Source organism: Nycticebus coucang, chromosome 2, assembly GCF_027406575.1.
Source record: "Nycticebus coucang isolate mNycCou1 chromosome 2, mNycCou1.pri, whole genome shotgun sequence".
NCBI lineage: Eukaryota > Metazoa > Chordata > Mammalia > Primates > Lorisidae > Nycticebus > Nycticebus coucang.
Window position 1 is genome coordinate 27,377,963 of NC_069781.1, and position 14,912 is coordinate 27,392,874.

The 14,912-nt window shown below is 38.7% G+C and overlaps 1 protein-coding gene across 1 annotated transcript in view; it reads left to right on the forward strand.

Annotated features, from left to right (window-relative positions):
* Positions 1 to 14,912, forward strand: part of SVEP1 (sushi, von Willebrand factor type A, EGF and pentraxin domain containing 1) — a 188,856-nt gene that overhangs the window by 53,022 nt on the left and 120,922 nt on the right. The window contains exons 4-5 of the mRNA XM_053566090.1: positions 10,723 to 10,881; positions 11,680 to 11,859. Of these exons, the coding sequence (XP_053422065.1) occupies positions 10,723 to 10,881; positions 11,680 to 11,859 (339 nt within the window). The remainder of the gene's footprint in view (positions 1 to 10,722; positions 10,882 to 11,679; positions 11,860 to 14,912) is intronic.

Consider the following 14,912-nt stretch of genomic DNA (forward strand, 5'->3'; position numbering starts at 1 on the left):
CACTACTCACTGAGACACAGGCACCGCCCCCCCCTTACCTTTTTATTTCTAGTGAAATCAAAGTTAAATTTTAAAAAGTTGATGGCTGATAAATAAAGCATAAAAAATTGGTAAATAAAGGATAAAGATTAATTATGGAGAAAAACATAAAAGCATTTAAGCAAAGGAACTGAATTGATTATGTTAGAGTTCTTCTTAGGTCATCCTTACATATGGGAATGTGTGGGAATAGGTGGATCATACCCTATGTTTGAGAGCGAAATGTTATTGTCTTCCAAAATCATTCTCCAAAAGGTACCCTAGGTGATCTTGTCACACATCCTAACTTAAAATATTGTCCCTGTTGTTTCTAAGATTAACTCTTTGCTTTTGAATGTGGCTCCCCCAATCTTGATGGTTCCGGTGACCACCCTCCTTTCTAGCTTCACCCCTCTGTGAAGAAGAAACTCTCGTTTTTTCAAGTATACAAGGCCCCAGAAGGCCTTTAGGTCAGGCACCTGTTGGTTTCTTTTTCTGGAATGCCACCTGGCTGCTCCTGTGCCTCCCCTCACTCCTATTCATGGTGTGTTCTCACCTTTGATGTCGCTTTGACAAACATAGCTTACCTGACCACTCCACCCATATCTCAAGTCTGAATTATGTTCATCTTCTGTGACGCTATCTAACATAGTACTTTCCCCGTGTTGAATTGTCTAAGACTACAGTTGCCAAAAAGGCACAGACAGAGTTCTAATTCTTTGCTGTATCCCCCTTATCCCACTATCTGTTGTATCATTTTTATCCCTACTGAGGGTCACAGATTTCAGTTTTATAACTCAGGTATACACATGGTCACACATGCTGTAGTGATGGAAAAACCATTTCATCAGTGGGTTACATAACTTAGAAAGGGTCAGAGAGTGTCAGAGCAAGTCCTAATTTACAGAATTCTCATTCTTGCACTCAATCCTTCGTGCTGCACCTTACTTACATAAATGAAATGGAAGAAAGGTGGTGACATGGTGAAATATAATGTGTTGAAAGCTTTGTAATTGCCAAAGTAAAGTACTTGTGATTTTATTTGCACACATATTATTCAGAAGATGATCCAAACGTCTTAATATGGAAATACAAAAGGAAAAACATTACAGCATGACTGGTATTTCAAGGTGCAGTGAACTAGAGCACCCAGGTCATTAGAATGAATGGCAGGCAACTCAATTCATTCTGAATCAGGTCTTATGGAGACTGTAGAAGGAAATCATTTAAATCTGTCCATAGACTCTTTCTGCCATTTATAAAATATTTTTTAGATACTTTGGAAAATATGACTGTTGCATAGTCCTTGCTTTAAAGTAGCTTATTAGGAAATAGAGCTGTAATTACTATAAATAGGTCAGCAGAGGAATCAGATACCAAGAATTACGATGACTTCAGTTCTAAGCAACTGAGACTGAATGAAATTAAAAATCATCTAACAAATGTGATACCCAAAATGCTCTAGGTGTTCAAAAATGTATCCTTTTATGGAAGTGACAGGATTTGAACTAGGTTTGAATGATAGAATTTGGTCAGTCAGAAATGGGGGAGACTGTTGCGTAGAATGGAAAGTATGCATCTATGTTGGGGACTGGAGAGAGCCAGCATGTGGAGGAGGGAAGGAAGTGAAGTCTGAGTGCACAGTGGGATTCAAGGAAAGACAAATCAGGGCAAGGACCAGATTCTAGATTGTACTGGGACTTGACTTCCAGGCTGAAGACATGGCCTTGGGTCATCTGGTAATGGCAAGCCATTGAGGATTTAGGGGCAGAAACGTGGCATGATAAAAGCAATGTTATGGGGGAATTAACTTGGCATCTTTGGCCAGAAGTCACTGAATGTGAAGCAGCGTAGAAGGGATGCATGTGTGGAGGTCAGAGGATCGATCAGGCATGAAGTAAGAAGGCCTTAAATTAGTGTATCAGTATGGAAATGGAAAACAGCAGTTAATAGAATCCACATCCAGCCCTCTATGAGCCTTAATGTTTTATAGAATGTGAGGTAGAGAAGATAAAGACAGGGAGAGTTAGCGGGCAATAGCCACGATGGCCTGGATATTACCCTCAACTTACCACTCTTTATAGGACCCAAAGGGAAACATATTTGACAATAAACACTAAATTACACTCAGAAGCTTTCTACTTTCTGGCTGCAAAGGTCAAGTGTTATGAATTCTAACATATGCTGATCATCTCTTTCCTTAGGCCAGGCTAATGTTCAACAAGTGTGCAACAGTAGGGTTGTAAAAGTTGTTATGCACTGAAATACTCACATGCTGGCTGCAAGCTGCTGCTGCCCAAGCCCTGTGAGTACTATATTGATCTGAACCCCTTTACAAGCTCACTGGCCTATTCCACAATCTGTCACCTATGAAAGTAACATCTGGCAGATAAATTGGTCTCCAGAACCCTGCTTTGCTACGACAGCTGATGTCTGTTCTCAGTTGCCAGTTACCATGCCATTCTGTATTGTGAGGTTTCAAATATTATCCCTGGCTCCCCAGCTCCTCAAGCACATAGACTTCTGTTGACTCTGTACATGTCTGAATCCCAGGGATGGATCCACCCTAGGTTCAAGTTGAAACCCTGTTGGCACTGAAATTCACAGGCCTTCATATTTAAATAATGATGAATTGGTAATTTTAAAAACCATTAATATCCCTTGATGACAGAGTACAATAAATTACATACTTTCAATCCTGATAATGGGATTATAAAATCATTCTACAATAAATTCATGAGTTTAAAAGTTAACGTTATTTTACCTAAGACAAACTTTTTAAAAAATGAATCAAAGATTGAAGGAAACAAGATGTTTATAGAAAAGTTCCTCGAAATTATTTAAAAAATCAAATCAACCTAGATCTCAAGCAATAAAAGAACAGTTAAACCAAACTGGTTTAGCTTATGATAAGTTTTATTCTCTTCTTTTAAATATGAATCTGTATTATTAGCTATTTTAGAAAGGGAAAATAAGGTTAAAAATAAGTCTAAAAAATCTCCGAAGAGTTCTCCTAAGAGTGCTTGCCCACAAAATTTTAATTATAAAATTCAGGACGATGGCACTTTTCTCATCCACATGATAAGCACCCTAAGACAATTAAAAATATAGTGTGTTCAACAAAAATGACTTCACCTAAATATTCTATACTCAGAAGTTTGCATGTATGGGTGAATGTAGATATACGTACAAGTGACTATGTGTGCATACACATACATTAATTCCTAACATGTGACAATTACTTTACTGACGCATCCTCTTTTCTACACCGTCCTTTGAGGGGTTTGATTTGATTTTTATTTTTATAGAGTTTTCCTGCTCTATTGCTAATCTCCAGGCAAGTCTGTGCAGATGCTCACATTTGCAGTGTGGCATCCTGCAGCGAGGGTGTCAGCACCCCACCAGGTTCACATTCACAGTTTCGTCCAAGTAGTCTGTACACCAAATGCACTAACGCATCATGGGGAGAATAGCAGGTGCTGATGCATTCCACACAGGCTCGGATGTGCAGAATTCAGGGCAGGTGAAAGTCTCCTTCTCTGATTCACTGATGAAAATAGAAAGGATCTTGAAAGAAAGTTCCTGTCTGCATATGTGGATCCTCATCTTCTATGTGTAAACATGTCAGCTCAGCATAGGAGAAACCCATTCTTCTCTAGGGCTGTGATGCCTGTACTCAAAATCCTAGCACAACTATTTGGATTACTTATTCGGATCAAATGCACAAAGTTGTGAAGAAGCACGATGTTGTAGTAATGAAGAGCCTTCCTCTGGGGGCCTGGACACCTACCCGGTGCCCTGAATGTGAAGCAGCGTAGAAGGGATGCATGTGTGGAGGTCAGGGGATCGATCAGGCATAAAGTAAGAAGGCCTTAAATTAGTGTATCAGTATGGAAATGGAAAACAGCAGTTAATAGAATCCACATGCTCCTAGATAGAGCAGAAACTAAGGCTTTTGAGTTACACAACCCCAGGGGTGCCCTCATAATCTACATGAACAGGCATCCTTGGAGTTGTGTAGTATCTGACTTGATAAAGCTTATGGGACTGCCCTGAAACTGTACTCTATTTAAAGTGATTAATTAACCTCTAAAGATGACTTGTGCAAGAAACAAAGGCTTTTAATATTTATCAGCATTTTTTAAAATTAATCTTAGATTAGGTATTAGTAGGAACTTTGTAAAATGTACATCACTTTATAATATATGTTATTAATACCAACTAAAATAATGAGTATTCATATTTCATAAGCAAGATACATTGGAAAGAATGGGGAGTCTTAGTATTTCACAAATTTCCAACCAGTTGGTGTTTTACTTGAGTCCAAGATTGGCATTGTCAGCTGAGGAAAAATCTAATGTTAGCACAACACAATAACTTCAAGACTCACGCTTCCAGTAATAGTAGCCGATAAGAGCCAAGACATTTCTGAAAAGAGAAAGTGCCTATTTTAACAACAACAAAAGCAATTAAGAAATAATATTTGGTACATTTCCAGGAAGGAAACATCTCATAAAAAAAAAAAAAAAGCCAAAAGCCATAGCCCTTTACCAAGATTTGTGAAAGTTGTTCAAACCACAAATTTATTTCAACTTTTGCTTGGTTTGGGATGAAGAATTTTCTCCCTTGGGAATCAAAGAAGTTGATTACACCTCTCCCCCTAGAATTGTGCAATGCCTTTAAATAGTTCTAAAGTCTGTTTTCCATTATCATTACAAATTTCACAATACGTTTCTAAATGTACTTTTGGATACAATTACCCAAAACACCGTCTTCCAATGTTGTAAACTCTTTATTATTCAAAGATATTGCAAGATTATTTCCTTCTCATGTAATATTAGTTTTTAAAATAAAATATAAAATCTTACCCAGAATCGGACTGTTCATATAGAGAGCTTCTTTTTGTGGCTTTTTAGCATTATTCTATTTATGGAATAATCGTTAACTAGCCTTGAAAAGGTCATAGACATCATTAGTTGTAACTTCCATGTACTGTAGTTAAAGAAAATAATACAAAGTCACCAGTGACCCCATAGCTTGGTAGTAAAAGAGCCAAGATTGCAACTCCTTTGCCCTGACTCCAAGTCTATGTCCTTCCACCTCACCCTGTTGTTGGTCTTTCTGACTTTATGACTCCCTTCACACCAAACCCGCCCTACATCCTCCAGCAGAGCTTGTTTTCTCTCGCCCTCTTTTGATCAAGTGACCGCCAGCTCAGGGAATAGACAATGGCTGGGTCAGTTAACTGCAAGCTTCCCTGAACTCATAAGGGCGTGCTGCCTGCTGAGAAAATGAGACAAGTTCATGCTGCAAACAGTGTGGTACGCGCCAGTGTGGAGGTAAGAAGAGTGTGCCCTGGGTGGTGGGGTGGGGGGAGGGGTGTCCAGAAGAGGAAGCAACGAAATCTGTCTGAAAAAAATTGGAGAAGGTGTGAAGAACAAGTTAGAATCTTAAAGGATACTGGAGGCTCACCTAGATGCAGGAAAGTGGTACGGAAAGTAGGAAAGGGAAAGAACAGGGAGGGATTGGTACCCAGTGCCAAAACATCGATCCAGCATAACAAACCTATAAAAGAAGTATAATGATCTCTATAATGGTTGAGAAAATGAAGGGTTGACGGACACCAATCTGGCCAACTACATGCCAGGCTTGCTGGTTTACTCATGTTATTTCAATGAATCATAACAAAAAAGTTACAAGTGAAGAACTATTGCTACGATACATGAAGAAACCAAGTCACAGAGAAAATAAATACATTGTTCAAATTGCCCAAACTCCCTAGGCCACTAAATATGGTGGGGAGGCAGGGGGCACAGTATAAAACTAGGTGCTTGTTGATTCTAGAACAGAATCTAACCAGATAGGGCGTTCCCTGGTTCATCGGAGCTGCAGAGGTAAAAAGGTTACAGACAGACCAAAAATGTCTTTATATTCCAGACTAAAGAGAAAGAGCCTTATCCTGTTGGTACAGTTTTTAGGTAGAAAGCCATTTGACGGGATTTATATTTTTAAAAAACATTCAGGCAGCAACATCTAAAATGGCTTGGAGGGTAGAGATGAAAGAGGGACCAGGAGGGAGGACTTAGTAAAACCCTGGAAGAAAGATGATAAGGTGACGTCTAACTCAGGAGGAACGCTGACAGAAGGGCAGAGGGAAGCGCAGAAGAGTTTTAAGGTTGAAGATCCAAAGAACAAGGTTTTTATCTGGTTATTGAAGGAGGTAGAGGAAGCAGGAGAAATCAAAGTCATCCCCAAGGTCAGAGAACCAATAACCAGGAAGTGAAATATGTAATACAGTATTTGTGACAATGACTCTCTTTGTAATATATTTTATTTCCTTTTAATTTTTTTTTGCTCCCGTAATACCCATTTGTTGTAATGAAACTGGAAAGTGTAGATCATCAAAATCAACACACAAACCTGGAGCCTTGTGATTCTACCATGACTGCGGTCATGTGCAACCTCCTTAAAGGCCATTTCCTTCTGCTCTCAGATGTATGTTTCTAAGGAGGTAGACCCATATAATACATGACGTTATTTTTAACATGCTTTTTAAAATATTTAACTACATAATTTGAATTTTTCGATGTCAAAAATTGTATTATTATGGCTGATGTTCCATTGGCTGGACGTGTCCTAATAATTTAATGAACCCCATCTATGGAGGTCTGTGTTATCTACAAAGCTGTGCAATGATCAGTAACACTTAGGGATGCATTTTTTACTTACTTGCTTACTTTCACTTGGGACCAATTTTTAGAAGTGAAATGATGTATCGAACAGAAAGCTCTGATGCTTTTTGCCTCTAGCTTCAGGTTACCCTCCAGAAGGCCTTACAATCTCTCAACCGAGTAGCAGAGGGCCTGTGTGCCCACATGCCTGCTGGTACTAGGTATTAGCATCCTTTCAAGATTTTGCCACATTACAAGGATGCTAATACTTAGTACCATTAAAAGGTACCATTGATTTGCATTTTATTTATGAATGAGGTCAGTTTATTCTATGATTATTGGTTATTTCTTCTTTAGTAAATTTCTAGTTCCTATTTTTTGTCAAATTTCTGTTGGAATATTCATATCTTTTTTTTTTTTTTTTTTTTGTAGAGACAGAGTCTCACTTTATGGCCCTCGGTAGAGTGCCATGGCATCACACAGCTCACAGCAACCTCCAACTCCTGGGCTTAAGCGATTCTCTTGCCTCAGCCTCCCGAGTAGCTGGGACTACAGGCGCCCGCCACAACGCCCAGCTATTTTTTGGTTGCAGTTCACCTGGGGCCGGGTTTGAACCCGCCACCCTCAGTATATGGGGCCGGTGCCCTACAGACTGAGCCACAGGCGCCGCCCCATATCTTTTTTATGTATTAGAAAAAGTTCTTTGGCTCAGTGCCCATAGCACAGTGGTTATGGCACCAGCCATATACACCGAGGGTGGGGGGTCTGAATCCAGTCCAGGCCAGCTAAACAACGACAACTACAACAAAAAATAGCCAGGCTTTGTGGTGGGCACCTGTAGTCCCAGCTACTTGGGAGGCTGAAGCAAGAGAATCACTTATACCCAAGAGTTTGAGGTTGCTGTGAGCTGTGACACCATAGCACTCTACTGGGGGTGACATAGTGAAACTGTCTCAAAAAAAAATAAAAAAGAAAGAAAGAAAAGAAAAGAAAGAAGGAAAAAGTTCTTTATGTGTTGTCTATTTCTCCTTAGGACAGTAATTTGTTTGATTCATCAAGATAATTTGAAATATTTAATATCACTTTGTATATTCAATTATTTTTAACCAGTATGTGTGACTTATTTTAGGTTTATATCCTAACTGGGTTAAATTAGCCCTTTAATATTACTTCCAATAACTGACGATGGCTGGTTTTACTTGTGTCACCTGAGTTTATGGTGTTTTGTTTTTAATTCCTTCTTGCTGCTTCTTTCCTTTTCCTATGTTTTTTATTGTTTATGTTTTATTTGTTTTTTTTTTCCCCCTTCTCTGATTTGGAGGTCATTCATTCTTTTCTGTATTCATAGTTATGTATATTTTTGTATGTACAAATTTGAACCTATTTTTTAAAGTTTTTTGGCAACAGGTGCATATAAAAAGAAATAGCAAATTCACCTTCTTTCCTATAGTTCCCAGTTTCTCTCATATTTCAAACTTTTCTTCCTTATATTCTGCCAGGATTATTTTCTTCCCTCTACCATATATTTTCTTCATAAGAAGGGACTTTGTTTAATTTTTTTTTTTTATTTTCACAATTACTTTAGCAAGCTATTAAGCCAGGTACTATGTATCCACGAGTTTCTTAATCTCAAGACATTTATTAAATGTTATGCTATTCTCCCATTCTTGAATTCTTTATTTCGATTTCTTTCCCAATGCATCTTTATTTTTTAAAGCCGCGCACATCCACCAATGTCTTTCTCTTCCCTCCTCTGTACTGATAGCTTGGACACATAATGTATTTTGGGGCTCATAATTTTTTTTCACATAGCTACATATCTTGTTCATTACTCTTCCTGGCATTTGTTTTGTATCAGTTTGATTTTCCTGTATTTCAATATCTTGATTTTCCTTCCTATACACTTGTCATATTTTTCTCCCATCTTGGATATGACTTTTTATTACTTTTACCTAGAACTTGATGAATATTTTTGCACTAAAGCCTCGAATAAGAAATATATTCCTGCAACTATTGCAACTATTATGTCTAGGTCTATTCCAGTCTCTTGTTCTGACGTCTTTTTATTGCCTCCAACGACCATTTTGATTCTGTAGTTATAATTTAAATTTTCTTTTCTAACTCTTTGTTTTTATCTCAATCATTTTCTCCAACCGGGGCTGATTTCTGCTTAAAGAAAGTCATGTTGTCCCGCATCTTCTTGAGAATCCTAATACCTGAAATTTTTCTATGAATAAATGTGATATTCATATTCAATAATGTTAATAATTCAATAATAATTCAATTTCAATAATGCAATGTTTCAAAGTAATACTCCCTTGCTTTATGCTGAATTACTTTTTTGTAAGTCACACATCCTTCTATTTTTTAAATGTGTCTCTCATTCTTACATAGTCACAAATCTATCCAGATCTAGAATTCTCTTCTACACATGTATCATGGAAAAATTGTATTTTTCGTTTTAAAATAAAATTGAGAATCTTAAAAATATTTTTTCCAATAATTACATTAAATTGTGACTTTTTTTTTGTGGTTTTTGGCCGGGGCTAGGTTTGAACCCACCACCTCCGGCATATGGGACCGGCGCCCTACTCCTCGAGCCACAGGCGCAGCCCTAAATTGTGACTCTTATCAATATAATTTTTAATATTTTTAGCTTATTGTAGTAGTTTAGTTTTATCTTTAGCCTCCGAGAGACCCAGGTTTGAGACACAGTAAATGTGGTGGTAAAGAACATGACCTCTGGGTCCAAATTGTCTAGATTCAAATCTTAGCTACTTCTGCCATATACTGTGTCATTTGGACAAGTTTTTAAACTCTTAGTGCTTTAGTTTTCTTATTGACAAAAGAGAATTAATAATACTTGTTACTTTATAATGATTTAGGAAATCAAAACTATAGTATTTATAAAATAATGTAGAACAATCTGGGACATACTGAATGCTATACAAATATTGGCTTAAAAATTCTAGCTCTGCCACCAACTGGGTAACTAAAATGGATTTGATAATGCTTACTAATAGAATTAATGCAAATATTAATAAAAGTATTAGTAACTTCTAATGCTAGTTAATTATTAATACTGAGAGGGTAAGTGAGATGATTTAAATGAAATATCATCACATAAAAGCAGACAGCTTGATTGCCACTGTCTCTTAATAATCCAGTGTACCCAGGGACTATGCATCCAGGGACTATGCTACATTTCATTGGCTTAACTGAGCCCTGCAAATCTCTTTATGCCACAATTTCTCCATTATTAAATTTCTTAAATTTAAATTATTTTACAGATGCATAACTCCAGAGAGATTAAGTTACAAATTCAAAGCCACATTGTCAGTGCAGAGGAAGGATTTGCAGCAAGGTCAATTAAATTCTGCTTTTAATCTTTTTTGTTTTCCCTGAGCCTGGGAAAAGCAAGGTTATCTCTTTTTTCTTCAAAGGGCTTACTTCCCATCAGTTGGATTATTTCCCTCCAGTCCTTCGCTTTCTGCTGCATCCTTTGAAACAATGGGCTGAGTGGTTTTTGCACATCTACAGCCATTCTTCCCTGCTGGGAGAAGGGCAGGGCGGGCGCTCAGAGGCCAAGGTGAGCTGCACAGGACACAAGAGATGGAGTTCAGGGTATACCATATTTATCAAGACTTTTTCTGAGCTACTACTACTTTTTTTGAACTTTAGCAAGCTCACAAGATACAAGCAGAAATCAAGATTTTTTCTTTTTTTGACCCTGTTAAGGGTCGTTGATTGCTGAGTTCCTTCATGTTACTTTGAGTTTTCTACAAATCAGCCCAGACATAATCAATCTGTGTCAAGTTATGACTGAAACTAACTGTGGGACTCCAGAGGCTCCTTTGTAACCTGCAAATAACAAGCTACATCACTCTTTATAATCAAATGCCTCTGTCTCTCTATGCTTTGCAATTAGATTATTTTCATGAGAAGCCACTGTTTAGCTTCTCCCCCCTAGTTCCTTTCAAACATTTTGTTAACTCCCAGTTGATGACTTCTCTGGCTTCCTGTTTACCCACAGCTTGCCCATCAGGGACATACAAGCCTGAAGGTGCCCCAGGAGGAATCAGCACCTGCATTCCATGTCCTGATGAAAATCACACCTCTCCACCTGGAAGCACGTCCCCTGAAGACTGTGTCTGTAGGGAGGGATACCGGGCATCTGGCCAGACCTGTGAAGGTACGTCTCCCACTGTTGCAAATAGGGAATTCAAATGCTGATCTCTTGGAAGAAATAGTGCTGGGGCTTCCATCCAGTTCCCTGAGAATGATCTTTAACATCCCTTTCTGTAATCATATAGGAGGGTATTATTGGCTTTTGCATCTCTTATCACCAAACACATCCATATCCTGCTTTAGAGAAAGAAGATCTGTGACCCAAAGAGTAATGTAACTTAAAAAAACTAAAATGAATCAAAAAGAGAAAAGCCACTATTTTAACAACAAATTTGTGTAAAAAATGAGCTAACCTTGGCCCTGACCATAGTCAAATCTATTTTTAAAATATACTTTCCTAAGTAAAGTGTCTCAATATTATTCGTTTCAAACGTTTAAAATGTGAAAATGGCATATACCATGTACAAGAAGCTATAGCTCTTGGGATTTAAAGCAAATACACTTTGCTAACCTTATTTATTTTTTTTTATTTCATGACATCTTAAGAGGGAAAGTGTCTAATGACATGCAAAAGTCAAGAACTAGAAAATCTCATACCCATAAATGAATCAAAATTAAAAAAAAATTTTTTGAGCTTAAAAAATAACACTTAGTCTGTAATTGGAAGTCAATACCTTAACAGGAATCAGATGTCAGAGTTCTTCTTCTGAGCACACACTTACAAATCAAAATGCAGTGAATGAGATTGTTTTGGGAAAGTGAGATGTCTGCCTAAAATGTTCCCTTACATTAAATATAAAAGGAGGATACTTCATAGGCAAACACTAATTTTGATTTTTGATTTTATTTCTATAAATGTTAGTTGTCCACTGTCCCGCCCTGAAGCCTCCTGAAAATGGGTATTTTATCCAAAACACTTGCAACAACCACTTCAATGCAGCCTGTGGGGTCCGATGTCACCCTGGATTTGACCTCGTGGGAAGCAGCATCCTCTTGTGTCTACCCAGTGGTTTGTGGTCTGGTTCAGAGAGCTCCTGCAGAGGTGAGCAAACTGCCTGTTTCCATTGTTTATTGATTGTCTTGTTTGATTTCCTTGATTTAAACCCTAATGGACCAGTCAGTTCTTTGTTTCCTTTTGATTTCATAGACCACAGACCACAGTAAGGGAAAAATTATAGGAAGTCAGAACTACCAAGTTCAATTGACCACATTATCATCAACTATGCCTTGGATGTTCCTTTTTTGAACAAAGTGGGGAAAATGCCCGCTTGGAAGTGAGTGTGGAAAGGTTATGCCAAACCTCAAATTTCAAATAGCTGAGACAGGGCATGAAACATAATTTTGGAATTATCAGGGTGGAAGACTATAAGACTTAGAGAACCATGTCAGTATCCCACAACAGGAGGAGTTAACCAGCTTGCCCATCTCCAGCCCTCACTGTGGGTGGATGACATTGCTATAGAATGCGGAGAACTTGAGAGAGATGCCAAGGAGCCTGGTCAGGCCATGGGTGAAAGCTGAGGTTCCCACATCAAATACAAACAACGAACAGAATAGTACCTCACTTCACCTCCACCTGCCATCTCCAGGATCTATGTCCCTACCTCTTACAGCTGTCACACAGCCAACTCCTAAGGACTCACAGGCAGGGCTGGAAGAGGAGGCTATCTAAGAAAAGGTGAGAGAGGAGCAAGCTGGGGGACTTGAGGGCCTCCACTGCCAGCTTCTCAATCCAGCATTCACCTCCAACCTCAAAGTGCCAGATGAAACAGGACCCCCGTTAAAGATGAATTTCAAATAAACAACAAATACTTAAGGTTTTAGTATAAATGGGTCCCATGCAATATTTGGGAACTACTTATACTAAAAAAATTATTTGTTAATTTTCTGAAATTTAAATTTAACTGGGTATCCTGGTTGGTTTGTTTGTTGCTAAATCTGGCAACCTTAACTCCACCAGGCCCCTTAGATATTCTTTGGCAAAACGCTTTGCTGAGGAGTTGACTATTCCAAGATCCTACAAATCACCCAGATAACTTGATTACCCCACAATCCCCCAGATAACTTGATTAGAAGTTATCTAATCCATAAGTTGATTAGTTCTGACTTCTGGTCTTTTCTTGGCTCCCACATCCATAAGGTAAGCCCACCTACTCCTTACTCCAAGATCCTTTGTGAAGTCCAGGAGGCATTCTTAGTTGGTATTTATCAGGTACCAATATTGAACCCACCTATAAATACAAATTTGTCTAAATCAGGTCCCAAGAAGTCTAGAAAAACTGAAGAGAATCAGCAGATTGAACAAAGGAGATATGACGGGAAAGCCAGGGAAGATGAAATTGCTGAGATTCAAAAACAATTAATTCATTGCTAAAGTAAGACTAAAATTCCTGGAAATTGGAGAAATGTAAGAACAAAAGGATTTCTTGGAGGCCACAAATAACTGATGACACAATGAATGGATATGTTACAAGCCTAATTAATAAGTTGTTAGAAAAACAATTGAAGAAATTCATTCAGAAGTAGAGAATAATTAAAAAGATAAAAAGGATAAAATTATGAAAGAATAAAGTAATATGAGAATAGCTGCAGGCAATGGACTGTTCTCATGTTGAGAATCCAGACGCAGAACAGAGTAGAGAAGATGCGTAAATAGAAAGAAGATCAATGAATGGAAATATCCCCAAGCTGAAATTAAGAAAATACAGTAGAACCTCTGTAGGTTGACCACCCGAGGGACTATAACAAACAGGCCAACATACAGATACATCGTGTACTAATATGTACATGGGGGACATGTCTGGTCTATGAAAATTAGGTCAACTTACGGAGGTGGTTAGGGTAGGGAGGTGGTCAACTATGGAGATTCTACTGTATACGCAATCAAAATCTTAGATATTTTGTTTAAAATCACTTAGTGAATGCTAGAAAAAAAATGTTAAAAACAGATCCATGCCTGGAAATAATCTTAGTAAAATTTCTCAATGCCCTGGAAAAATAGAAAACTGTGTCAGTTTCATAGTTAGAAATAACATTACCTACAAAGGAAAGAGAATCAGACCAGCCTTAGGCCTCTTGTGAGCCTTTCCAAATGTTAGAAGATGAAAGTATGTTTCTAGAATTCTGATGGGAAAGAATTAGATCCTAGATTTCTAAACTCAGACGAGCCACTGTTCATGTATAAAGGCAAAGGAAAGACATTTTCATTGAGACATGCAGTCGCAAATGGTAAAAATCCATATACTGTTACTGAAAAAATTATGTATTAATATATTTTTGTGAAGTTGAGTTAGAAGTTCTGTGTAATATCTACTGCTTCTTCATGATAGAGGGTGGGAAACATGATGTTTTAACTTTCCAGTCAGTGGCATTCCCAAAGAAGTGAAAAAATCAGGGGCATCTGCCCCTTTGGGATCAGGGCCAGCCCCTGCTTGGAGCCTACACCATCTGTGCCCAAGCCTGCATGCACCACGAAGCTGTGAGAAATAGCCATGTCCTCTTAGGAAGCCAGCCCCTTTGCAAGCTGTTGTTCTATGCATGTACCTTTGCTCTGGGTCCTCAGACCCTTTGCTGTGCTGACCCCGTCAGCCTGAATGGCGTGATCTCTGCACATGACCCTGAGGACCTGTCCTCCCCATCACAGCCCCCGTGCTATGTGTGTCAGGGTCAGGCAGGAAGCAGTCCCCATGCATGTCATGGGATAAGCAGTTTATTTCAGAAAGAGGACCTTACACACTTTTAGAAATAGCTTGGAAACTAAAGTTCCAGAAGACAAGTTTGGAAGGATCCGCAGAGCTTGCTGACAAGTCAGTCTGAGAAACCAAGCACGTCCAGCTACTGAAGTGGAACCACCAAGGAGAAAGTCATCCGGAAGTCTGAGAGGCTTACCTGTGGCCATGCCCCAGCAGCTCTGCAGCCTCCAACACAGCAATGAATCTGGGACCACTGCGATGGGATTAGCAGTGGGACATGGTACAGAGGCACACAAAGGCCAGCTGGAACCTGGCATTGTCTACATTTGTCCATCACTGAACTGGACTACAACAGCCACTCCTCCCTGCCTTTCAAAATTGAGTGCTAGCTCCAAATTTAACC